General features: G+C 45.4%; 1 protein-coding gene across 22 annotated transcripts; it reads left to right on the top strand.

Moving 5' to 3' along the window:
• Positions 1–542: 542 nt before the first annotated feature.
• On the top strand, positions 543–24,451 carry LOC309857933 (uncharacterized protein). Of its 22 annotated transcripts, XM_082750641.1 has the most exons (5): positions 543–789; positions 1,268–1,434; positions 19,144–19,270; positions 20,482–20,614; positions 24,058–24,451. In XM_082750641.1, the coding sequence occupies exons 1-5, from the start codon at positions 782–784 to the stop codon at positions 24,082–24,084; spliced, it is 462 nt and encodes a 153-aa protein (XP_082606767.1). In that variant the 5' UTR covers positions 543–781; the 3' UTR covers positions 24,085–24,451. The 22 variants fall into 22 exon arrangements, 6 of the variants coding, with proteins under 6 accessions (XP_082606767.1, XP_082606768.1, XP_082606771.1 ...); XM_082750642.1 differs by lacking the exons at positions 19,144–19,270; positions 20,482–20,614; positions 24,058–24,451 and adding exons at positions 1,639–1,702; positions 8,255–9,875; XM_082750645.1 differs by lacking the exons at positions 19,144–19,270; positions 20,482–20,614; positions 24,058–24,451 and adding exons at positions 1,639–1,702; positions 2,639–2,722.
• The last annotated feature ends 537 nt before the right edge of the window (positions 24,452–24,988 follow it).

Genomic DNA, 24,988 nt, shown 5'->3' with positions numbered 1-24,988 from the left:
CACTTTTCTGCCTATTTGTGATCTCTGTCTGTCAAATAAATAAAATCTTTGAAAAATAAAAATACTGCCGAAGTCGGGCTCAGGGCTGGGCACGGAGCCTGCTTAAGATGCTCTCTCTCTCTCTGCCCTTCCCATCCTTTAAATGCTCTATTGCGCACTCGCTCTCTCAAAATAAAATGAAAATGAAAATACTTAAAAGGGAAGAACTCCACAAAACAAAATATACATGGAAAAATTGCTCCCTTGTTTCAAAATATTTACAGCTGAACATCTCCAGGCCACCCAAAGTGTGGCGGTCAGTGGTCCATGCAGAGCCCGCCGCATGGTGAGAGGGCCGGTGGGGAGGGCCGTGGGGTACGGCGCGGGGGTCCTGGAAGAGGGAGCCGGCTTCTCGCCTGCCCTCCCGGTTAGTGTTGGCTCCGGGGACGTGGCCATGAGAACGGTTTCCATTGAAGCCGTCCTCCACGGAAACCACAGAGACTAGGTAACCTTTCCTCTGTCGAAGTAGAAAAAAGCATGCTTGTGTGAGCGTGTAGGGGAAGGGCAGGGAATGTGGACAGAGAGGGAGGGGTGGTGTAATAACTCTTTAGTCATAAGACTTGCCAGTTGGTAGTTACTAGTATTCCAGACACTTCCTAATGCCAGACAAATGCCCCAAGCCTCGGCATGTCTGGCTCGGAGATCTATTCATCCGATAGCAGCCCGGCTCTTGCGGGAGACAGATCTCTGGGCAGCCGCGCTCCGCCGCTAATCAAACACAACATTGTTCTCCGCGGGAAGAATGGGAAGGTTTGTTTCAGAGTCACAACTTTTTTTTTTTTTCCTTTTCTAAGAGGCACCCTAGTTGTTTTAACAAGTTGCTACAAAACTTGGTCTTCCTGAGGTGAGGCTGTGGCGCACAGTGCCTGCACTGTACCAAAATCCAGGGAGGGAGGGGTCAGAGTTAGTCATTAAAAAGGGAAGAAAAAAAAAAAAAGCCCCAGGCACTTCATGCCTGGAAATGATGTAACAGGCAGCCACTCCTCTGTTAGAACTACAACCAAACAATGCTCAGGCAGTCCACGGCAGCTGCTCTCCAAATGTCAGCGCCAGCCCCGTCCAAAGAGCTTGAAAGGCAGCAAGCTGGAGGGTTTCGTGCTGTACCTTTCTCGCCCACATTTTCCCCAAGCCCTCCCAGGAACCTGGCAACAGGTAACGTGGCAACCTTTGCTTTATAAACTGGCAAGTGGCATCATTTGAGAGAACAAATGGATTTTCTTTTTTAAAGCCAGCTTCATCTCCCCCTACCACCTCCATACTTCGCCCCCCCACCCCCCGCCCGCCAAGGAGCTGAGAAAAAGGCACTGCCTCCTGGCAGCCCTGCTCTCGAGTGCCGCCTTGTGGCTAAGCTCAGAATATCACCGAGGTACCCTGAAACCCGCGGCTCAGCTCGAGGTAAGTCACGCTAGGAAAAGGGCTGGACATCTTTGCTAGATTTGTCTTCCAAAAAAGCCCATCAAGAGCGCTAGTCAAGATTCAGAATGCCTTGCCCCCCCCGCTTTTTTTAAACGTATCGCCTTAACAAAAATTTTACCCCTGCTGCAGCATAAGGTCTCTGGGTTGAAGTTGTGTTTTTTTATTGTTGTGTTTTAACGGCAGCTAGGGTAACATTTTTTTATGACTGCGAGTTGAAAAGCAAGAACTGCTGTAGCCGCGTGGTTAGGTGAGTGGCAGCAAGGAGCAATAGCCAAGAAACTGAGGATTCCTGTTGGGTGGGACGTGCATTTTCTATTTTTAATTTTTATGTGATTTTGTATATATGTAACTTGTATGCGGAAATCTTTCTCTGGGGCAGAAGCATTTCTAATTCGTATTTCTGGCTTCCAGTTAGTCTACTTGCAAGGATTATTGAGATTTCCCAGACTGTGGGCCCAGCTTCCCAGAGAGTAGGGCCTGCAGTACCAGTTTAGCTTTTATCTCTGTGTGGGGCAAACACCCACAGAAATGCCAAGGGCACTATTTGCAACTAGTCTTTCTCTCAGGTACTCCCCCTTCTGATGTCTCTGATTTGGAGGGAAGGCTATGGTTGGGAGCTGCTGGTAGCTCCAGCCGGTTATGAGGGCATCCGTTCTTTCTCCTTCTCTGGAAATGTTAACTGGAAACTAAGCAAGAGGTTTAGATCAAAGTAACTGTGCTCTTCAGAAAGTTCCATTAATTAACTAAATTAAAGGAAGTTAAATGATGTTTGGAGGAAAGTCATTTTAGAAGGCCCAGGTCCAGGGACTGAGGTCTGAAACTTCTAATGTGGACTTTTAATGAAGCTTGGCAGCAAGTTAAATACTATTAGAAATTGAGGGTTACCATATGGAAAACCAGTTGTTGCCTGAAATCAATCATTTCAAAGGAACATCTTGAAAGTAGACAGACATTTGGCTAGTGTTTGCTAGACCATTTAATACTAAAGATAAAAAGCCCATGGCTCTGAGTAAGAATCATTTGACCAGTAGCCACAGTGAGTCATAGCCTTCTTAAGAACTAGGCACAAATATTGAAGTCAGGATGTTGAGAACATTGGGCTTACTAATTTGCAAGGCAGGGCTATTGCTTCCAGAAGGGAATGTGATCAGGATTTCACGGCTCATTTTCCTGGTCTTTCCAGCAGGTGCTGTTGAGTCATCCATGTACAGAAGTGACTGCCCTGGCTGTTTCATCTGTTAGGATTAAATTTCCACTTGTTCCATCACTTTATGAAGTGATTTCTACTATTGAGTCAGATATGTCACTTCCTCTAGGACTTAGGGATTTTTTTTTTTTAATGTTTGTAACATTGTGTGTGTTTTTCAAAATTTGTCCCAGCCAGTCTGCAGGTTTTCCTGGATTGAATGGATTGTTTACAGGAGGGGAAGATCCCGGGCCCAAGGTCAGGGTTACCAAATTATATAAGGTTTCCTGTTTGGGCAGTTGGTCTACCAACCCCTCAGGTTAGTGCAGACTGGGGCTTGCCAAAGGACATCATGCCTACAAGGCCTGGGAGTAAGGATGGTGCCAGGAGCAGGGAAGGAAATTTTTCTTTTAAGCTTCTCATCAGCTAGCTTTCATTTCTTGTCAGATGTCACTTCACAGCAATACTTTCTTATAGTTCTCTGTGGGTGATTTTTTTTTTTTCCCCTGACTGGGAATTCTGAGAGAGGAATTTAGTTAAGGATGTAGGAACCAGTAGGTCAGGCATTGTGGTCCCTTCTGTTCACGATGACCACAGTGCCTGGAATGGGTGTGGCACATGGGACTTCTACAGTAAAGTATTTTTTTTTAATTAATATATAATGTATTGGGCGCCTGGGTGGCTCAGTGGGTTAAGCCACTGCCTTCGGCTCAGGTCATGATCTCCGGGGATCGAGTCCCGCATTGGGCTCTCTGCTCAGCAGGGAGCCTGCTTCCCTCTCTCTCTCTCTCTCTCTCTGCCTGCGTCTCCGTCTACTTGTGATTTCTCTCTGTCAAATAAATAAATAAATAAAATATTTAAAAAAATATATATAATGTATTACTTGTTTCAGGGGTACAGGCTTGTGATTCATCAATCTTACACAATTGGCAGTTCTCACCATAGCACATACCCTCCCCAGTGTCCATCACCCAGCCATCTCCTCCCTCCCACTGCCCCTCCACTCCAGCAAACCTCGGTTTGTTTCCTGAGATTAAAAGTCTCTTGTGGTTTGTCTCCCTCTCTGGTTTTGTCTTGTTGCATTTTCCCCCCCCTTCCCCTATGATCCTCTCTCTTGTTTATCAGATTCCTCCTATCAGCAAGATCATATGATAATTGTCTTTCTCCGATTGACTTATTTCGCTTAGCATAATACCCTGTAGTTCAACCACCTCGTTGCAAATGGCAAGATTTCAGGTTTTTTTGATGGATATATATATATATATATATATATATATACACCACATCTTTTTCCATTCATCTGTTGATGGATATTGGGGCTCTTTCTGTAGTTTGGTTATTGTGGACATTGCTGTTATAAACGTTGGGGTGCATGTGTCCCTTCGAATCACTACATTTGTATCTTTGGGGTAAATACCCAGTAATGCAAGTGCTGGGTCATAGCTCTATTTTCAACTTTTTGAGGAACCTCCATACTGTTTTCTAGAGTGGCTGCACCAGCTTGCATTCCCAACAGTGTAGGAGGTTTCCCCTAGTAAAATACTTGTTAAAATGAAGGAATGAACAGGGATGAGAAGACATTTCCTGGAGAAAAAGAAAAAAGGACCACTAATCTGGAAAGGGAGTCACCAGGGTAGAAGTGAAATGAATACTCAACAAAGCCATTCTCTGTGACATTGGATATTGCATTCGAATCTCCTATCACCAGTGCCCACTTCTGTTTGGCATTGGCCAAGGGCTGGCCAAGTGCAATTGTGATTGGCCAGCTTTCGCCATGAGCTAGTATGCAAAAGCACAAACTAGTATCACCTGACTGGTTGGTCCTATGGATTATTCAGCTGACTTCCTCCATCTTCTGTTTGGCTTTACCCACGGGCCCTGGGCAAATGGCCAAGTGAGGGGCCTGTGATGCTAACTGCCCATTTGCCGTGCATCTGCCTTTCTTTGCCCACCTATTATTCTGCTATTCTCTGCTTGCACAAGATGGATATCTGAGAGCCAAGAACTTTCTTTACCTCTTGATCTTACTTCATGGAAATTAGTGGCACCTACACAATGGGACCTGGAGCCTGGAATACAGGGAAAAATCTGGAATGGAGCCACACAAACAGGACTCTTCTGCCAGGTTATTTGGTGACTGGTAAACAAAGTAGAACTCAAGCCTACCTAACTCCGGGTCTGTTTGGAGTAGCTGACGGTCAATGGGAGAGGGGTTATCAGGCACAGATTGCCAGCTTGTCCTGCTTGAGAAAGCAAGTTGGCTGTTTAGCCGGTGACCTGTGCGCAAACCAGCGTATGTCACGAGTCCAGTCAGGCTAAGTCCTAACTGAAACTTCCAGCTGGATGTGTTGGTAGCCCCCACTCACTGTTAGACTGTTCTGGGCTTTGGAGAGAGGGCAGCGCAATCACAGCTGCCTGCTTCTGCCGCCCTTACGGACTGGGGGTCTGCAGGGAGGGCTTGGCCTGGAGCAGAAGCTTTGCACAAGGCAAGCTCAAATCCCCCCAACCCGGGAAAACAGGATGTGTGGGGAAGTGAAGAAGAAAGAAAACCCATCCACCATTCCTTCCTGTTGGTTTCAGCATGATGAGGAATAATTATCCGGGTCTGGAGAGCAGGGCATATGGGAGGCCACAGGACGCCCTGGTGTGTGTAGTTAGGCAGTTAATTATTCATCCCACTCCATTCCTCTTTCCTCTCTGAAACCCCCCTTTTCAAAGGAAAAACAGGAAAACTGACTGGGTTAATCTGTAGAACACAGTTTCTGTTAGCCCACTCAGCCCAGGAAGGAGACCTGCCCACTACTGAGTCTCAGATAACTGAATCAGCGCTTAAAATGACACCTCCTTATCCAGCTGTGTCCTTGACAGATGAGGGCACAGATCTAGAGAAGGACCTGTCCACGTGTCCCCAGGCCTCTCTGTCCATACCAAACTTTAGACAGGACTTCGGTCCACCAATCAATGTTTACAGTTGGTAGGGAAAGGGCTCCTTAAAGACTGCATTATAAACTCTATTTTACAGTTGGGTTTTTGTCAGTTGGCAAAAATGTAATAAAATTAATCTAGGAAACTGAAGAGGCCCGCACTAAAACGGTATCAGTTTACTCTACCTGCCCCCACCAATGTCCACCTTCACTGTGTTCAAGAGAGCCAGGCACTGTTCCTGGAATCCCAATTCCACAAGTGACGAGGGGACTGGAGAGTGGGCTGCCCAGGTTCTCCCGGGAGGGGTCTGACTGGAGCCTTGACTTCTTCCCCTCCAAACCTCCACTTAGATTAGAAAGAGTTGCCTTTTGTCATTAAGATTCTACTTTGAACTCTTAGAAGAACCTTAGCTGAATTTTAAAAGCCCTTATTTGACTCTCTTGGTTGGATGTCTTTGGAATTCAGAACTTTTGAGGATCGTAGAAAGCTAATATACCTGACATTCCCTGGGGGTCTAGGGCAGCGCCCTAGGGGTCTAGGGAGTCTAGGGGGTCTATGGCAGCGCCTCTTGATGATGGACTCTAACCTGTTTGTATTCAGAAAGAGGTAGCACAGCCGCACTGCAGGAAGTTCCAAGGTCAGGTTTTGGCCAATGGCTTTCAGAATTGCAGATGAAGGAATGATGTTTCCCTGCTCCTTTGGAAGCCTTGGTTGGAGCCATAGGACTTTCTCCTTCAGAGGCAGTTGTGTCCTAACCAAGCCTACAGAGAGGATTGGGGTGGGTGGGTGGGGTGGGTGGGGGATGGCTGGGGAGGGGTGGTAGCAGACTCTATTTCCATATGTTTAAGGAAGAGAGAAATCCAAGGTCAGGTATGATGCTACTCCTGATGTCTCTCTTTGTGTTGGAGTTCTGGGTGTTCATTGGTTTCACACACTGTATTCAGAAACATCTTGTTCTGGTTTTTGTGAAAATGGTAATTGGGGTGTTCGTAGGGGGGCTTTCAAGTAACCTTTCCCCACAAGGTGGAGTGGTGTGTACATAAACTACAGAGTGGGGTAGTCTTACGTGTTCTTGGAAGAGAAACACCTCATATTTGCAAGGTTGTGTGGATGTGTTTTCATTCATCTTTTCCATCATTCTCATTATGACCCCCTGCCCTCAGGCTATAGTTGCTTCCCCATAAAATAAATAAAACCAACATTCTTCTCCTTGACCCACCATAATTTATACTCACAGGAGGGTGGCTCTATGCGAGGTCCAGGCTGGGCGCCATGCTAAGTACGGGCAGCTTAGGACACTCCCCTAAAAGTTTCTCTGCAAAATCACTCTTGATTCGCTGGAGCCCTACCTAGTATACACAGTTTAAAAATTCTTTTTTATTTTTAAATTTTACTTATTTATTAGAGAACACAAGCAGGGCAGAGGGAGAGGCAGAAGCAGATTCCCTGCTGAGCAGGTAGCCGACATGGGGGCTCCATCCAAGGAGCCTGGGATCATGACCTGAGCTGAAGGCAGCTGCTTTAACCGACTGCGCTGCCCAGGCGCTCCCAAGATCATTTTCAAAATGCACATTTTACACTGCATTTCCAACCCCGGAGAGAGGAGATAATCCATGTAAGAGCTTGAGTTAAAGAATAAACTGAGGGGCAGTTAGGTATGTTAGCGAACAGACAGATAGATATAGATGAAGCACTAGAAAATTTCAGGATCTAAAGCACCCCACCGCCGGCTGATGTAGGTAATGTTCTCCTTTTCAAAAAGAACCGGAGAAAGTAAAGGCAGAATGATTTGGTTTCTCGATTTCTGATCGTAGATGAAAGATTTAGCCAAGTCTCAGTTCTTTGAAGAGGCAACTACACCCACAGCAAACCTACGAAGCAGATGTTAATACAGTCTGTGTGATGTGCGTGGGTCTGGGGGTTTGTAATTTACACCGGTTGTAATTGACATAGCAGTACAACTGCGGAGCTGGCAAGGTGCAGGAATGCGGAAAAACTAGAGGAAACCAGCGCCAGTGTTCGGATTGAAAGTAACTACCAATAAAGACAGGGAAATGGATCACAGAGAGGGGAAGCATTTGGATAGCCGCTGCTCAAAGATTCAGCCGGTTTGCAGTTGCTGATACCTTGTCAGGTCTCCAGATAAAGGCAAGTCTTGTCACCCTCAGGCACCTGGCTGAGAGGTAATAAAACAGTTGCCTTATCTCCTAAGGGTGGAGTTGGTCAAACCTCGGTGGTAATTATAGTAAACTGAAATTGCCTGTCATTTACCGCCCCCCCCCCTCAAAAAAAGAGGGCGAAAGGAAAAGGCTTAAGGCAGGAAACTGTCGCCCTCTTTGGATTTTAAAAAGCAAGCAAAACAGCCAGGAGTTTTCCTGGGAGTGAGAAAAAACAGCCTGGCCAGGCTGCCCTCTCCTGGGGGTAACAGGATTGCTGACAGCTCAGGTTCACGTGATGGTCTAGAAAAGAGGCTCAAGCTGATGAAAATCCAAGAAATCTTCTTAGGAGTCTTCCTTTCTAAATGTAAATGACTGAGTCCGTGCTTTGCTAAGGAGGGAAGGAAGTCACAATCACACCGAGTGACTCATTCAGTGCTGTTAGCTCAGGCAGTTGGATAAAAAGTTTTAGCAAAAGCAGCAACAAATCTACTTTAAATACTAGCACAGTAAGGAAATTCCTCTCTTTCAGGCTGAATGCCATCTGCACAAAAGAGCTCCTGTTGACATCTCATTTACAATCTCCCCCAGGACACAGACAAGACCATTTCAATAAACCCGGCTCAGAAACACCTATTGTTCGAAATCTTCAACTAGCCACAGGCTACCACCACTCCCTATTGTTTTGTAAAAGAAAAGATTTAGAAGGAGAAAGATTGCCACTGTGGAAGCTCTGAAAAGAGGAAGGAAAAAAGTCCTTTGACCCGATGCTGTCAGAGAGCGTGCATGAAGAATAAAGTTAATGGATTTCCATTTTTATAAGAAGTGCCTAAGAAATGCCTGTTAAGTTTCTGAACTGGGGATGGGGAATTCTAAATTCAACGCCAACTTTGTGTGTATAAGAAGTGAACCCCTGCCAACGGGTTTGCTAAATGAAATGCCATAGGCTATACTTACCCTATTCTCAGCCCTACAAAAGCCCTGTTAGCACCAATAGCAGAGCACCAGGTGAGTCTTTGATCTGGGCCGTTGCCCTGGGAATTAGAGCTGGACTGTCCTTTCCAAGTAGAATTTCCAGGCTCAGAGCCCACTCCTCCCTGTTAATGATTTCTTTTTTTTCCATCGCCCCGTTTTGCTCCCTCTTTTAGTAAAAGTTGAACACTCTCTGGAGTTATGTAATGTCCTTAGATAGTTGTTCTTCACTATGCTTCAAATTCAGGGATACATTTGTGTTTACCCCCCAAAAGGGGCCCTCTTCATCTGCTCCTTATCTTGACCCTTGTAATACGTCTTGCAGTTAACCTTACCTATCTCTGCAAATGATCCCTTTATCTACCCAGAGCTCAAGCCCACACTGGGCATTATCTCTAATTCCTTTGAGTCCCAATCCCCTCTTAAATCCGTCTGGAATCCTTCTACCTCCTGCAAACCAGCTTTCTGCTTTCCTAGATGCCATTACAATACTCCCCTCCTGAGGATAACAGCAACTTCCTAACTCACGGTTTCTCTAACCACCAGTTGTGACTTATTCAGGGGTCATGAAACCAATTGAGGCGGGTCATGCAGTTTCACCACTTAAAAAAATGAAGTAGATTAGAAAATGTGAGATTGCATCAGACAAAGGAAAAAGTACTGTTTCGTGAGACTTGTTTCAGTTTGTGTTTGCATCTGGATCTCTGTACGTTCTGGGCAACAGGTAAAAACGGATTTTGTTTGCCACGATATTCTGAGAAATACTTTTCTGATTGCTCTCACTGGGTCTGCCTGATGCCTGCTTCAGGAGCCTGCTTCACTGCTGGATACACTTGAAGCAAGGGTTGAAGACACTGAACAGAAGCTGTCACTCCAAACGACAGGTCTGCCCACAGGAGAGTCTCGGGCTTTGGAGAGTCTGAGTAACTGGGCTCCTGCTCACTTTTCAGAAGGGCCTTGGAACTCTGCATCCTGACTGCTTCTACTCTTCATTATTAAAACCATCAAGTTCACGGGAAAGTTAAAGGGACTTAGAAAATAAAACAGCCTCCATAATGGATTCCTGCCCAGGCAAGTCCAGACATTTAAAGGAATAGTCTTGCTGTTGTTTGCTATCATATGGAGAGATGTTAAGTTTTCCTTTTTATATTGGAAATGAAAAAGTAAAGAAATCTGCACATTGCCGACCATCCCTGATAGTGGTCATTCCACGAAAGCCCATGAGACAGACACAACCTTCCTGAAGTTGCCAGCAAGCACATCCTTATCCCTTCCTTAGTGCTGGGGCCCTGCCACCGCTCTGCTTCTTGCTGGGAAGAGAGGTGGCCCCAGTTCTTGCAACTCCTCCCCCCAAATCCCGTGCCTGAACCGCACTAAAAGAAGTCCCTGTTTTTTCGCCGGGTGCCTTAAACTTACTTATGTATGGAGTCTGGGTCTAGAGAACCTGCTCCATTAAGTGGAAGGGCTACAGAAATTCACCTTTTTAGGGGAAAAAAAAAAAAAGAAAGAAAAACAGCAATTTTAAATTCTGTAATTTAGAAGCCAGTGTGCTGCTTTTTTTTCTTAAACTGATTAGCAGTAGCTTGCCTTTGTTTGGCAGAAAATAGGACAGAAACTTACTCTAAGAATGTGAATGTGAATGTGCTCTCTAAGTCACTGCTGTGATTCTGCACAAAACTACTATGTACTCTGACATCAAGCAGTTAGAGCACGTGTGCTTATGGAAGATTTTAACTTTATTCTTTGGGCTTCTCAAAGGAGAGGGAGAAGCAGACTCCCTGCTGAGCAAGGAGCCCCAATGAGGGGCTCAATCCCAGAATTTATGACCTGAGCTGGAGGCAGCTTCTTAACCGAATGAGCCATCCATGTGCCCTGGTTTTGAATTAAATTTAAATGAATCCCACATTAAAAAAAAATAATAATAATGAAAGCCTCTTAATATTATTTGATATTTCACTGTCTTTAAGAACTTAAGGAACATTGACCCATAAGCACTGAACACTGGCATTGCACTGATGTTTTCACACCTAACATCTTACCGTTTCCAGAATGCCATCTTCTTACATGTCTAATTGCCTGTGGGACACACTGCTGTTTGCTCTCTCATCACCACCCTCCTTGCCAACAGGCCTCAGTGCTGTTAACTTTTCCAAGCAGCCATGACTTTTTGGGAAGTCAGTCCCTCCCCTAGATACGGAGTCTGAATCTTCATTGAACCGAAGTGTGATAGTAGTGATTCTGGGAAGGTTTCCCTCTCTAGTCAAAGCAACACAAGGCAAGGACATTGTTTTTGCTCCTCTGGACGTTGTCATCAGCAAGAGATACCCTGAAGTGTGACTGCCATCTGGGGACCCTGTGGCAGGGTCTGCCTGAGCAGACAAACCCGTACGGAGGATGACAGGTGGAAAGATGGTAGGAAGCTGGTTTGGATATATTCAATGGCTGCCTAACCTCTAGATTTGCTGTTATTTGAGAAAATGAATGCCTTTTCCATCTAAGTCACTTTGATTTTATTTATAAAACTTTATTTGCTTATTTATTTATTTGGCTTGAGCTTATGCAGATGAATTTATATATGCTAAGCGTCATGCTTGCATGAACACTCCTGTTCATTCATCAAGATTCACTTTATTTGTGTTCCATTAGTACCTCCTACATATCTTTATCGTAAAACTCACCACAGGGGTGCATGAGTGGCTCAGTTGGTTAAGCATCTGACTCTTGATTACAGCTCAGGTCATGAGCTCAGGGTCATGAGATTGAGCTCTGCATTGGGCTCTGTGCTGGGTACAGAGCCTGCTTAGGACTCTCTCTCCCTCTGCCCCCCCCCCCACCCTACCCCATCCTCCCTGTGCTCTGGCAAACTCTCTCAAAACAAAACAAAAACCCAAAAAACTTATCAGACTTTGCTTGTTACAGCACTTCTCCAATGCTCTTGTATGAGAACGAGGAAAGTTAGTGATCAGGCAGATCTTTGTTTACTACTGTTTACTTGTTGGATTAAATGATTCTTTTTTTCTTTTTAAAAAGATTTTATTTATTCATTTGAGAGAGATAGCACAAGCAGGGGAGAGGCAGAGGGAGTGGGAGAAGCAGACTTCTAGCTGAGCAGGGAGCCCAAAGTGAGGCCCAGGACCCTGGGATGATGATGAGGAGGGGAGGGCAGGATATGAATGGCACCTGCTCACTCTAAGTTCAAATACTTGAAAATTTAAAGTTTCAGACCCTATCCAAGCTCTGTTTAAGGCTTGTCAACTAGATTTCCTTAGTTCACTATAGTAATAAGGTAGACTACCAGCCCCCAAATTATCCACTTCAATTACTACAATTCTATTAAACAACCACTTCTCTGCTTTCCGTACCTGAGAGACAATTTTGCATGATGTTTCAAAATGTAAGTTTTAGAGGCAGACGTTGATTTAAAAGTGTGTCACCTAGGGAAGGTTGTTTACTTTCTTTGAATATCAGTTTCTTATTGTGTAAAAGGAGGACTAGAATACCTTCCTGAGAAGGTTGTTGGAAGGATAAAATGAAGTAATATATGAGAAATGCTCAGCACATTCCCTGACACATAGTAAGTGCTCAATAAGTGTATACATTAACAGCAACAATAATGTCAACAATTTCTTTTCTTTTTTTTTTTTTTAAAGATTTTATTTATTTATTTGACAGAGAGAAATCACAAGTAGAGGGAGAGGCAGGCAGAGAGAGAGAGAGAGGGAAGCAGGCTCCCCGCTGAGCAGGGAGCCTGATGCGGGACTCGATCCCAGGACTCTGAGATCATGACCTGAGCCGAAGGCAGCGGCTTAACCCACTGAGCCACCCAGGCGCCCATGTCAACAATTTCATAAGAGAAATCCCTTCCTTTTCTCTTAGCAGCTACTGAGCCAGGTGCATCCTATGCAAAGGGCCTGTGACACGCCAAAGCAATAGTTCCATGTGAAGGTAGTCAGATTATGCCATCCATCTCCATGACAACCACGCTTCTCATTTATTTTGTCCAGTGCCAGATGGGTGGTATGTGATGAGACAAAACTGAACCTCAGGCTAAAACTGTCATTCAGTATATTCACTAGTAGTACCCCTGCCAGGGATGCCCTCAAACTTTGGATTTCATGTGGCCTTTGTTTCCTTTTAAAGATTTTATTTATTTCTTTATTTATTGGACAGAGAGAGAAATCACAAGTAGGCAGAGAGGCAGGCAGAGAGAGAGGGGAAAACAGGCTCCCTGCCTAGCAGAGAGCCCGATGTGGGGCTTGATCCCAGGATCCTGAGATCATGACCTGAGTGGAAGGCAAAGGCTTAACCCACTGAGCCTCCCAGACACTCCTTCATGTGACCTTTAAATTCATAGTTTCAGTCATAGAAGTACTTCTGAAACACGGACTATCTCAGACATATTTTCATTTTTAGTTATTTCCCAAGGACAAAATAAAGCCAAAGATACCTCAATGTCTGCCATTTAGTCCATTTTGCTATTACTAACAAAGGAAGATTAGATTAGAAAAGATTGTTGAGAAAAAAAATTTGAGCTTAAGTGAAGTGTGGGTAGCACTCTATCCTATAAGTGGTCTTGGATATAAAATCAAACCGGGGCATCTGGGTGACTCAGTTAGTTGAGACTCTGACTTTGGCTCAGGTCATGATCTCAGGGTACTGGAATTGAGCCCTGCATGGGGCTCCCTGCTCAGTGGGGAGCCTGCTTCTCCCTCTTCCTTTGCCTCCCCCCCTGCTCATGCTCTCTGTTTCTCAAATTAGTAAATAAAAAACTAAAAAAAGAAACAAAACCAACCTAAACTTTCTCAGGAAAAAAAGGGTTGGCATTCTAGAGAAAGGAGTAAAAGGAACAATGTTGGTTGAAGGGGTCCTATGCCCAGGGCACTTAGAAAGAATGGATTTATGGGGTGCTTGGGTGGTACAGTCAGTTAAGTGGCTGACTCTTGATTTGGGCTCAGGGTCATGGGATAGAGCCCCATGTCAGTCTCCATGCTCAGTGCCGAGTCTTTGGAAGTCTCTCTCTCCCTCCCTACCCCATACTCTCTCTTTCACTCTCTAAAATAAACCTTTTTTTAAAAAATTAATTTGTTAATTAATTAATTTGACAGAGAGAGAAGAAGAGATCACAAGTAGGCAGAGAGAGGGAGAGGGGGAAGCAGGCTCCCAAAGAGCCAGACACAGGCCTCAATCCCAGGACCCTGAGATCATGACCTGAGCCTAAGGCAGAGGCTTAACCCACTGAGCCACCCAGGTGACCCAAATTCATAGTTCTTATAAAAAAGGTTTACTTTAGGAGTGCCTGGGTGGCTCAGTGGGTTAAGTCTCTGCCGTAGGCTCAGGCCATGATCTCAGGGTCCTGGGATCAAGCCCCGTGTCCCGTTCTCAGCTCAGCGGGGAGCCGGCTTTACTCTCTCTCTCTCTCTCTGCCTGCCTCTCTGCCTACTTGTGATCTCTCTAGCTCTCTCATTCTGTGCCAAATAAATAAATAAATCTTTAAAAAAATATTAAAAAGTATGAATTTATAGGGCTCCCGGGTGGCTCCGTCGTTAAGTGGCTGCATCTGGCTCCCTGCTTGGCCGGAGGCCTCCTCCTCCTCCTTCCACTCCCCCTGCTTGTGTTCCCTCTCTTGCTGTTTCTCTGTCAAATAAATAAGTGAAATCTTTAAAAAACAAAAATAAAAATTTTTTTTAAAGTATATAAATGACAGAATGCCTGGATAAAGTAAAAGTCTTGTGATCTCAGGCAATGCACTTAAGTGTTCTGTGCTTCATTTATAACAATCTGTAGAGTGCATTCTGTAGCATTTTATAATAATCTGTAGAATGGGACCATAACTATAAGATAGTTGTTATAGTAAACATGAAAGGCAGCAGGTGTGAAAGCCCTGTGTAAATTGCAAAGTACTCTGCAGATGTTGTAGTAGGAACAACAGCAGTAGTCCTAATGATTGTCACTTTTTTGGGAGCCAGTTGAGTAAATTTTCCAAACCAAACTCTTCTGGAGCAGCATAAATTGAGTTCGCCTTTGGCTAATGTTGAGTTGGGGTTCTGGGGATAATTTTATAAAATTTGCATGAAATTGCAAATTCAGGCAAATAGGAGGGGGGAAATGCTGTAAAAATTAGGAGGGCCAAAAGGAATGGGCTCTAGTCATCAAATTGCATATTTTCTCTCCCACCCACCCCAAAACACTCATAATATTTGATATAAAAATATAACGTGGCAACAAATAGCGGCATGAGAAAGAAATAGTTCTTCCAGTATTGATAGGATAGGATAAAGTGGATTTTAAAAGTGATGGGAATCAAACAAAACTTGGAGAGGAGATAGAAAATAATTTTTCATATGCTGCATAGAGTTGATAGCTTTGGTGGTTTTGAATAAATGAGTAAAAGAGTTGGGACTGGTGGGTCTAATGTTACCATGGTAAGTGCTAGTTGGAGGTCTCTAGTTTCTTGAATAGAAACTTGCTTCTATAGAATAGGTAGAATCCAGAGGCACCCAATAAAAGGCTCTAGGATGCCCCTTTGTGAATTTGGAGCAAGGAGGAGAGCTGAGTCTCGAGCAGATAATCTTTGAGGGGAGTTGTTGGGGAATTGGACTTGGCAATAGCCAGGTGAGGAGAGAAAAAATCCAAGGGAGACCTTGGTAGGTGGTAGGCAGTTGGAGTGGAGCTAGGTAGTCCCAGCAAAGGGAAAGGGAGGTGTTGGGTAAGGGGAGGCCAGGAAAACATTTTTCTTTGCTTTCTGAGGAAGAGGCATCTCTGAGCACAAATGTATGAAGTAGGTAAAATTTCCTGTCTTTCTCTCCATAGCTAAAGGGATGTGCTGCTACCCGCTCTTCTTCACTCACTCAATTCCACATTTTCCAGATTCTCTTTCACCCTTCTTTTAAGAAGGGTGAAACTCTTATTGAGTCTGATAAATGCATTGGATTTTTGGAAGAATTCTTGCAAACATTTCTTTCCTCCACCTGGGTGGCTTAGTTGGTTAAGCATCTGCCTTCGGCTCAGGTCCTGATCCCAGTGTCCTGGGATCGAGCCCTGCATTGCGCTCTCTGCTTAGCAGGGAGCCTGCTTGCCTTCCTCTCTCTGCCTGCCTCTTTGCCTGCTTGTGATCTCTCTTTCTGGCAAATAAATAAATCTTTAAAAAAGTAAATAAAAGAGATTCTTTGTAAAGTCTGCCTTAATTCCAAGGAGTGTCTCAAATTGGGAATTTCCAGCACTGCTAATAGACTTACTGTGGCCACAGCCACTGTTCTGTGACTCTTAAATCATAATAAGGCCTGGAAAGGGAAGAACTACATTTTATACTTCACCTGTGTAGGCATGGAATTGTGCTAAGTACTAAATATACATGATCTTCATTCCATTTTGCAGATGTGGAGATGGAGGTGAGGTTCAGAGAGGCCAGTAACCTGCCAGAGGTGGATGCAACCATATTTTCCATCTGAGAGGTGAGAAAGCCTTTCTATCAAGAGTTGTAAAGATTTGGGGCACCTGGGTGGCTCAGTTGATCAAGAATCTGCCTTTGGTTCAGGTCATGATCCCAGGGTCCTGGGTTCCAGCCTGGCATTGGGTTTGGGGGGGCGGCGGTCACTTCTCAGTGGGGAGCCTGCTTCTCCCTCTCCCTCTGCCCTGCCTCCTGCTTGGGCTCTCTCTCTCACACAAATAAATAAAGTCTTAAAGGAGAGAGGGGGAAAAAAAAAAAAAAGGCCTTGTGGTCCATGCAGTCTCTGGTCCCAAACACTTGATTCTGCCATTGTGGTAAAGCCGTAAAGCCGGAGACGTCATCAAATAAGTGGGCGTGGCTGTTTGGGAGAGGGGAGCTGGATTTGGTCTGAGGGCTTAGCTGGCCAACCGGTGTTCTGAACTTTGCCACTTTAACAAAAGGTTTTTGCAGGGAGTTGACTTTGGGGAAGGTAGGTGGGCCTTAAATGCTGTCCCATCTCTGTTTCGGAAAATACAGAGTCCAGTTCCCCTTACTTTGAATCCGGGGGTGTATGATTTGTTTGTGATGGAAGGAGTGTGAGGGCAGTGACACTGTATGAACTCTGAGGCTAGATTTGAAAAGGCGATGCAATGTCTACCTCTCTCCCTGGGCAGCCACCTGCCAGAAGCCAGCCCTGAGCCACCGCGGAGCCATCCAGTTGTCCCGAGGCTGAACTCTTAAGGCAGCCCACACCAGCCACGTGGAAAGATCACATGGAGGAGCCTTGAGGCTATTAGAAGAGAGAGATGGTCAGCTTAGCCCCCAGTTGTTGTAGCCCCCCAAGCCTGGGAGAGCCCCTGAACCAGAACTACCCAGCAGGAGGTCTTCCCAGATTCCTGGCCCTTACAAATAGGACTGACAAGATGATTGCTGTTGTTTTAAGGTACTAAGTTTTTGGGTGATACGTTACATGAAATAAACAAAAAATTGCCCCCAAACTAGAGAGTGGCAGATAAGGGGTTAACCTAGGTTAGCCTGACCCCAGCCATGTGTTTTTTTCCATTATATGATTGCTTCAGGGGCCTTTTTGAAAGGGTGGGGGGAAAGCTGTGCTAAAATATATATTACACACAGTTTCCCATGTTAACTATTTTTAAGTGTACAGTTCAATAAGTATATTCACATTGTTGTGCAAGCAGTCTCCAGAACTCTTGTCATGTCTCCAAACTGAAGCTCTGTAATAAACCAACAACTTCCCATCCTTCCCTCTCCCCCAGCCCCTGGCAACTGCCATTATACTTTCTGTCTAGTGAATTTGACCATTCTAGGTCCTTCGTGTAAGTGGAATGATACAGTATTTGTCTCTTTTGGGACTGGCTTATTTCCTTACGAGCCTATGTGTGTGTCCTTATATATTTATATATTTTAAGCCTATGTTGGTTAAGGAGTCTGACCAGCAACTAACTAAGGTTTGTCAAGGAGAAATGTGAGAGATTCCAGGTCCTGTAAGTCACATACCCAACATGTCCCAGGAAGGATCTCACAAGGGCACTTACTCTTAACAATGACAGTTCACAGTTCCCTGCCTCTAAATGGCTTTTTTTTTAAAATATTTTATTTATTTATTTGACAGGCAGAGATCACAAGTAGGCAGAGAGGCAGGCAGAGAGAGAGGAGGAAGCAGGTTCCACGCTGAGCGGAGAGCCTGATGTGGGGCTCAATCCCAGGACCCTGATAATGACCAGAGCCGAAGGCAGAGGATTTAACCACTGAGCCACCCAGGCACCCTCTAAATGGCTTTTAAGAAGGAAGAGGAATCTGGGAATCAAGAATAAGATAAGGCTGTCCGGTTTGTTTCAACTTGTGCTGGGTTTGCCTTCCCTCTCAGATCCAGCCTTGAGAATGAAATCCCTTTCTCTGACACAGCTCTTTCAGAGCACCAAACACACACACTCTGTGTCTGTTCATTGATTTCCTCTGTGTCAGTGGTGTGTAGGGACTGGGTGGACTTTTTGTGATTAACTGTGAATTATGTATCAAGCAAAAAACCTTTTGCAGGGAGTTGGCTCTGGGGAAGGTAGGTGGGCCTTAAATGCTGCTGCTTGCTTACACAGACTAAGTCTAGTCCCTTTGGGGGCTACTTTGACCCACTCTGCCTTCCTCCCAACCCTAATCTAAGACCAAAAGGCAGTTCTGGGCTGAGGTGCACTTTCTTAGAGTCAACAACCTAGCTTCCCTTTCCCTGACCCTAACGCCCACCTAGTAAACTTGTGGAATCTCCCAGGGTCCCAGCCCACTGTTGCAGGCTGAACTGTGTCTCTCATTCCCACCCCCAAGTGAGAAGTCCTAACTCTCAGGACATCAGAACAACTGTATTTGGAGACAGGGTCTTTAAAGGGGTGACTAAGTTACAATGAGGTCATTAGGGTGGGCCTGAGTTCAATAAGACTGGTGTCCTTATAAGAAGAGAGAGAAGCAGGGCCACCTGAGTGGCTCAGTGGGTTAAGCGTCTGTCTTTGGCTCAGGTCATGATCCTAGGATCCTGGGATTGAGCCCCGCATGGGGTTCCCTGCTAAGTGGGGAGCCTGCTTCTGCCCCTCCCTCTGCTGGGTCCCCTGCTTGTGCTCTCTCACTCACTCTCTTTCTCAAATAAATAAAATCTTAAAAAAAAAAAAAAAAAAAGAAGAAGCACTAGGGGCACATGTTCACAGAGGAAGGACCATGTGGGGCCACAGGGAAAAGGGAGCCATCTGCAAGCTAAAGAGAGGGACCTCTGAAGAAGCAACCTGCCCCCACCTTGACCTTGGACTTCCAGCCTCCAGAACTGCTAGAAAATAGATTTCTGTTTAAGCCATCCCATCTGTGGTACTTTGCAGTTTCAGCAAATTAATACACCAGCAGCAACAGAAATTTCAGAGTCTTGAGGTTGGGACCTCAGCCCAGAAATTCTGAAGGTAATAATCAGAAATTCAAAAGGCAATAAAGCTTTTTAATTTAGTTCCTCTTTCTTCATCTTTCATAAGTGGTTTGCGAGCAGGTTTGGAAGGTGGTGCTGGTGACTGAGCCTGGAGTGAACAAGGCAGTGGGGCCACTGGAGTCCTGGCTCAGAAGAGGAGGCACTGTGGCTGTAGATTCTAGAACATCTGGCAAGTATGGGGAGATCTAGCTGGTGTTTGGGGCATGGTCTTAAGAGGCTTATCTTGACGGGCACTTCACTAACTCCTTCCCTCTTGTCCTTGATTACCAGAAAAGTAAGAAGGATTGCATCACACAAATCCTGATACTGTTTTAGTGGTCTTTTTGGGGAATGGTGATATGGGATGGGAGGGACACCTGCTGTCTAGACAGGTGGTAGGGTGGATGGGGAGATAGAATAATTGTCTCCAAATTCTGAATCTTTTTGAAATCTGTGAATGCATTACCTTACACAGCAGTGGGGACTTGGGCGACGTGATTAAATTAAGGATCTTAAAATAGGGGACGCCTGGGGGCGCCTGGGTGGCTCAGTGGGTTAAGCCGCTGCCTTCGGCTCAGGTCATGATCTCAGGGTCCTGGGATCGAGTCCCGCATCGGGCTCTCTGCTCAGCGGGGAGCCTGCTTCCCTCTCTCTCTCTCTGCCTGCCTCTCTGACTACTTGTGATTTCTCTCTGTGAAATAAATAAATAAAATCTTAAAAAAAAAAAAAAATAGAGGACGCCTGGGTGGCTTAGTGGATTAGGCCGTTGCCTTTGGCTCAGGTCATGATCCCGGGGTCCTGGGATCGAGTCCTGAGTTGGGCTCCTTGCTTGGCGGGGTGTCTGCCTCTCTCTCCTCCTCTGCCTGCCTCTCTGCCTGCTTGTGTGCTTTCTCTCTCTCTTTCTGACAAATAAATAAATAAATAAAATCTTAAAAAAAAAAAGTATCTTAAAATGGCAAAGAATCCTGGATTATCTAGGTGGCTCCATTGTAATCACAAGGGTCCTTATAAGCAGGAGGCAGGAGGGTCAGGGTCAGGGAAGAAGATGTGTTGGTGGACATCCTGCTGGCTTTGGAGATGCATCAGGCCCAAGGCCAGGAATACCAGCAGCCAAGCAGCTTCTAGAAGCTGGAAGAGGCAAGGAAGTGGACTCTCCCCTACAGCTTCCACAGTGGGCAGCCGTGCCCACCCATTTTAGACTTTTGACTGTAAAGCTATAAGACGATCAGTGTTAAGTCACAAGTTTGTGGTAACTTGTTACCACAGGAAACCAGTCCACGTGGTGGGGATGAAAGTCCTTGGCAAGAGTGGCTATCATGTATAAACGGGCAGTGGTAGTGCCCCGTGGTGAAATGACAGACAAAGCTAAAGCTTCCATCCCCTAAATCATTTTCATCCCCTAAAGTGATTCTCTAGGTGGTCTCCCAACCTACCTGGAAACTGTGGTTCAGACTCTCCAGCCACACCCCAGAAAGCCCCTCCAGGTGGGCCCTGTGAGCACTTCAGGTGGCTCCAATGCACAAGAAGTTTCACGCAAAGTAAGTGACCTGGGCTGGTTCTTCAGAAGTGACGGGTACCTGGGTACCCTCAAAAGTGGGTGTGGTCCTGTTAAATCTACACTTAGTTATTTCATGATTTATCCTCGGCTTGGAATCTGGGAGGGATGGACAAAGTTTTCAACCCCAAGATGGGGTTTTCAGGGGGAGTGTGGGATGAGGGGGAGCCCAGAGTTCAGTCTCCATGTCCCTACAGGTCCCCATCCCTTTCACATAGCCTGTGCCTGTGGGAAAGCCCAAGAATAAGGCTAGATCGTGGTGGCAGAGCCTCACCTGGCCACTTACCCATGGCCCCGCCTGGTGTGGCAGAAGGGGTAGCTAGTTCCTGTCAACTCCTTGCTCAGTCCTGAACTGGCTAATTGGGAAAGTACTGGCTTCTGAAGGCCTGAGCGAGGTCATCCCTTCCAGCCACAGCCTAAAGTTTTGGAATCATGCAGACAACCGATTTCAGTTCTGCTTCTGCCTCCTATTAGCTGGGTGATTTCAGGCTCTGAATCTCTCCGGATTCTCTAAACAGCAATGCACAAGTATTTCTCAGATAGAGGTGATGAGAGATTTGTGAAATAATGTATGCAAAGGTCCTAGGGCGGGGCCCACAACAAAGTAAATGCTCAGTGCTGTTGTTACTTATGGTCATTAAATATAGTTCCTGTTAATTGCAACGAATCGCTATTATTTATTCCAGCCCTGATTTAGTCTGTTTCCAGGCTTTAACTTGTATTAGGGATCAGAACACAAATTCGTCCTTACAAGGGATTCAGCCCATTTTAAGTTCTGCTAACAACACCTCTCTTGGAGATTCAAGGCTCTCTGATGAGCAAACACCACCTGTAATGTTAGTCCAGTTTCTCAGCGCTTCCCAGCTGCTGGAACTTTTCGCAGCAGCCGGAGGACGGACGTGGCTGGCCCTGAGCTGGCTGTTCCCTGCCTCTCTCACCGTCTGGTCCAAGTGGCTCCGGTATTTTCCCTTCCTCCTCCTGGGGCTGGCCTCCAGAGCACCCAGACAGCTGCTTCCACATCCTGCTGCTTCAGAAGCAGAAGTGAGGTGCCTTCAGGACCTTTCTGGGTGAATGACAGCCTTGAGATGAAATGAATCAAATGCTGTGCTGAGGGCAACCCAGGCTTTCCCCCTGTCATCTCTGCTCCTCCTTTCTTGTGACACAGAAAAGGGGCCCAACCCATGTCCGTCTGCTTGATCGGGTCGCGCCAGCCTTTTCTGTGAACACAGTGGGCACTGGTGACCTGGGTATGAACGGTCCCTTTGTGAGTGGGGGTCTTGCTGGCAGACACGCTGCCAGTATGACAGGCCACTTTGTGCTTGACTGGGCCCCCGAGTGCGTGCAGGCTCTGAGGGCATCACTTTGGGGATCTGTCCTCAGACGGCAGATGAGGCATTGTACCAGCTCCCTGAGGGGTCTGCTGGGTTTTTCACAGGCAGCCAAGTGACAGCATTCCAGGAAACCAGAGAGGCTCAGGGAGCCTCTGGAATTTCAAGGGGAACAGCCTGGCATAGCTGCCCACTCATTTCTACCTTGTCCTTTACTTTGAGCTCTAGGGCACTACATGTGGCTCACACACTTACACCTGAATCCCACAGATTTGAAGTTTTACCTTTCTTAGAAGGGAAAAGCCTGTTGATTTTACCTCCACAGAAACAGTTTAATTTTTAAAGATTCAAGATGTCCCCAAAGAACATGATAAAGACTAATTACAAGAACGGGTAAAACGAACAGATGAAAATATCCTGCTCCCTTTTAATTCAAGTTTATTCTATTTATTTTGTGTAAGCCAAGGGAGGGATTGTCCTATTATTACATCTGATTTAGGCCATATGCACCTAAGATGTCTGTTATGGGCTGAATATTTGTGTCTTTTCTAAATTCATATGTTGAAGCTCTCACCCCTAAAATGATGGTGTTGGGAGGTGAGGCCATTGGAAGGTGATTAGGTTTAAATGAGGTCCTGAGGCTAGGGGTCCTCATGATAGGATTAGTGCCTTTCTAAGAAGAGATGCCAGTTTTTCTCCTTCTCTCTTGCCACATGTAAAGGTCATGTGAGGACACAGCAAAAAGCCTACTATCAGCAACTCAAGAAACAAGGTCTCTCTAGACGTTGACTCCACTGGCACTTAGATCGTGGACTTTCTAGACTCCAGAACAATGAGAAACAATTGTCTGTTGTGAAGCCACCCAGACTGTGATATTTTGTTCTAGCAGCCCCCAAAGGCAGAGACAGTGTCTTGGAGCAAAATAATCTAAACTCCAAGAAATAGACTACAAAGACCTAGGCAGTTCTCACTGGATGCTCCTCCCATCCCAGAAGACAAAATCATGGTCTTTCACAGATGCTCGTAGAAGAAAGTCGACCCACCACATGCATAGAATGTGCGAAAAGGAAGAACTAAAGCAAGAAGCCCTTGGATATACCCAGTGCCCACCTTACAGAGCCTCACTTGCCACCTAGCCAGGGTTCTTGAAAGTGGTCATCACTAGCCTGCTTCCCAAAGGAGATGGTTCTCTATTTTCTCTACCAAGCACGCTTCACTTCCTTCTCCATGGAAATCTAGCTGTAGTTCATGATATGCCTATGATTGCATGCCTGCAAAATTCTACAGCTATTTGTGGGGTTATCTTAGCAATGGACTTATTCCATCTATTAGCTTTAGTGGCCTAAAGAGACCTATATAGAGACCTATATGCTGCCGTGCTGGCATTTTCTGCCCTCACACGTCGTTAGGGGCTGCATGTGTGTTTGGGCCTGAGTGGATCATGGTGGTGGGGAGACCAGCTTCAGGTGAAGCATTTGCCATGTGTAATGTTCCTCAAGGTGATGCCACGCAAATGCCCCAAGTGAAACTGTCAGAGGCCAAATTAGCAATTAGTTCCAGGAGATAAGAATTGGAGCAGCTCCAAGGATTTGTGATACAAAATAATTTGCCTTAAGGCAGTTAAACCAGAAGCATAAATTTGAATTCTGAGGGGCAGAAAGTAGATTAGTGGTTGCCTAGGTTTGGGGCTGGGAGTGAAGGGTGACTAATTGGGGTGATGAAAATGTTCCAAACTTAAGTTGTGGGTGATGACTGCACAACTGTGTGAATATACTAAGAAAAACCCCAAACATCTAATTACATACTTTAAATGGATGGTATGGTATGTGAATTCCATCTCAAGCTGCTAAACATTTAATTCTGAGAGAATTACGTCATCTATAAAAATAGTCCTGATATTTTATTAGCATTAGTAACTATTTTTTACCAATTATTTCCATGTGTGATGACTTTAGGTTATGTATGTTCCTGGGACAAACAGACTGCAGAAGTTGTAGGGTTTCAGACAAGGACCAGGTCCCAAGCACAAAAACGCAGGGAGTGGATTTGTCCAGTCTGAGTGTTCTTTAGTCTTTCTCTATGTTCTCCCCCATTACAGATCCGTGGGGTAGAAGGGGCTGTCTGAGCATGCATGATTCCTCCTACCTTATCTCTGGAGTCATCCCCTGTTCTCTACAGCCGGAAACACCACGGAGGGTATAACAAGCTCTTCAGGGAGAAACATGGATCATGGAGTAGTTTCTGGAGGTGTTTGGGTGAGTCAGTCGGTTGAACTTGGGACTCTTGGTTTCAGCTTAGGTCATGACCTCAGGGTCGTGGGGCCCAGCTCCAAGTCCCACCTTGGCCTCACTGCTCAGTGTGGAGTCTGTTTGGGATTCTTAACCCTCTTCTTCTCCCTCCTCCTCTGCTCTCCCCGCAGCCCCTAGACATCTACTTGCCTATGTGCACTCTCTCTCGCAAATAAGTAAAATCTTTAAAAAAAAAAAAAGGATAGGTTGCCTTATAATGAATTTATTTTATTATTTTATCAAGGGGCTTTTTCTTTCTCTATGTAATTTTCTTTTTTTTTCTTCTCTATGTAATATTCTTAAAGAATAATTATAAACCACCACCCAGGATCATGATTTGGAATGGACTCAGCACCCTAAAAGCACCCAGCTCCCAGCCCCCTCTACATCTTTTCCCCAGTCTAAACCACCTCTCCTTTCCCCAGAAGTAACTACTTTTACAAATCCAATCATTTTTAGTTTCTTTACCTATAGATCTTCTAAAGCTTATCTTTTATTTATTTACACATAGCCAGGGTATATATATTATAACTATATTTATAACATCTGAATCCCATGGACTTTAAGATTTGCTTTTCTTAGAAAGAAAAAGCCTATTTTATTTGCTTAAATTTTTGTTTAAAGATTTTATTAGAGAGAGAGCATGTGTGAGTGTGCTCAAGCGGGGATGGGGGCAATAGAGGCAGAGGGAGAAGTAGACATAACCCCATTAAACAGGGAGCCCTACATGGGGCTCGATCC

Source organism: Mustela nivalis (genome assembly GCF_964662115.1).
Source record: "Mustela nivalis genome assembly, contig: HAP1_SCAFFOLD_2440, whole genome shotgun sequence".
Classification (NCBI taxonomy): Eukaryota; Metazoa; Chordata; class Mammalia; order Carnivora; family Mustelidae; genus Mustela; species Mustela nivalis.
This window is presented reverse-complemented; position numbering and strand designations above follow the sequence as displayed.

Excerpts from the sequence above, each read along its gene's own strand:
- LOC309857933 (XM_082750640.1), top strand. The coding sequence starts at position 1,047 with ATGCTCAGGCAGTCCACGGCAGCTGCTCTCCAAATGTCAGCGCCAGCC. Across the intron at positions 1,192-1,267 it reads TCCCAGGAACCTGGCAACAG|CCAGCTTCATCTCCCCCTAC; the intron begins GTAACGTGGCAA and ends TCTTTTTTAAAG. Across the intron at positions 1,435-9,502 it reads AACCCGCGGCTCAGCTCGAG|GAGCCTGCTTCACTGCTGGA; the intron begins GTAAGTCACGCT and ends TGCCTGCTTCAG.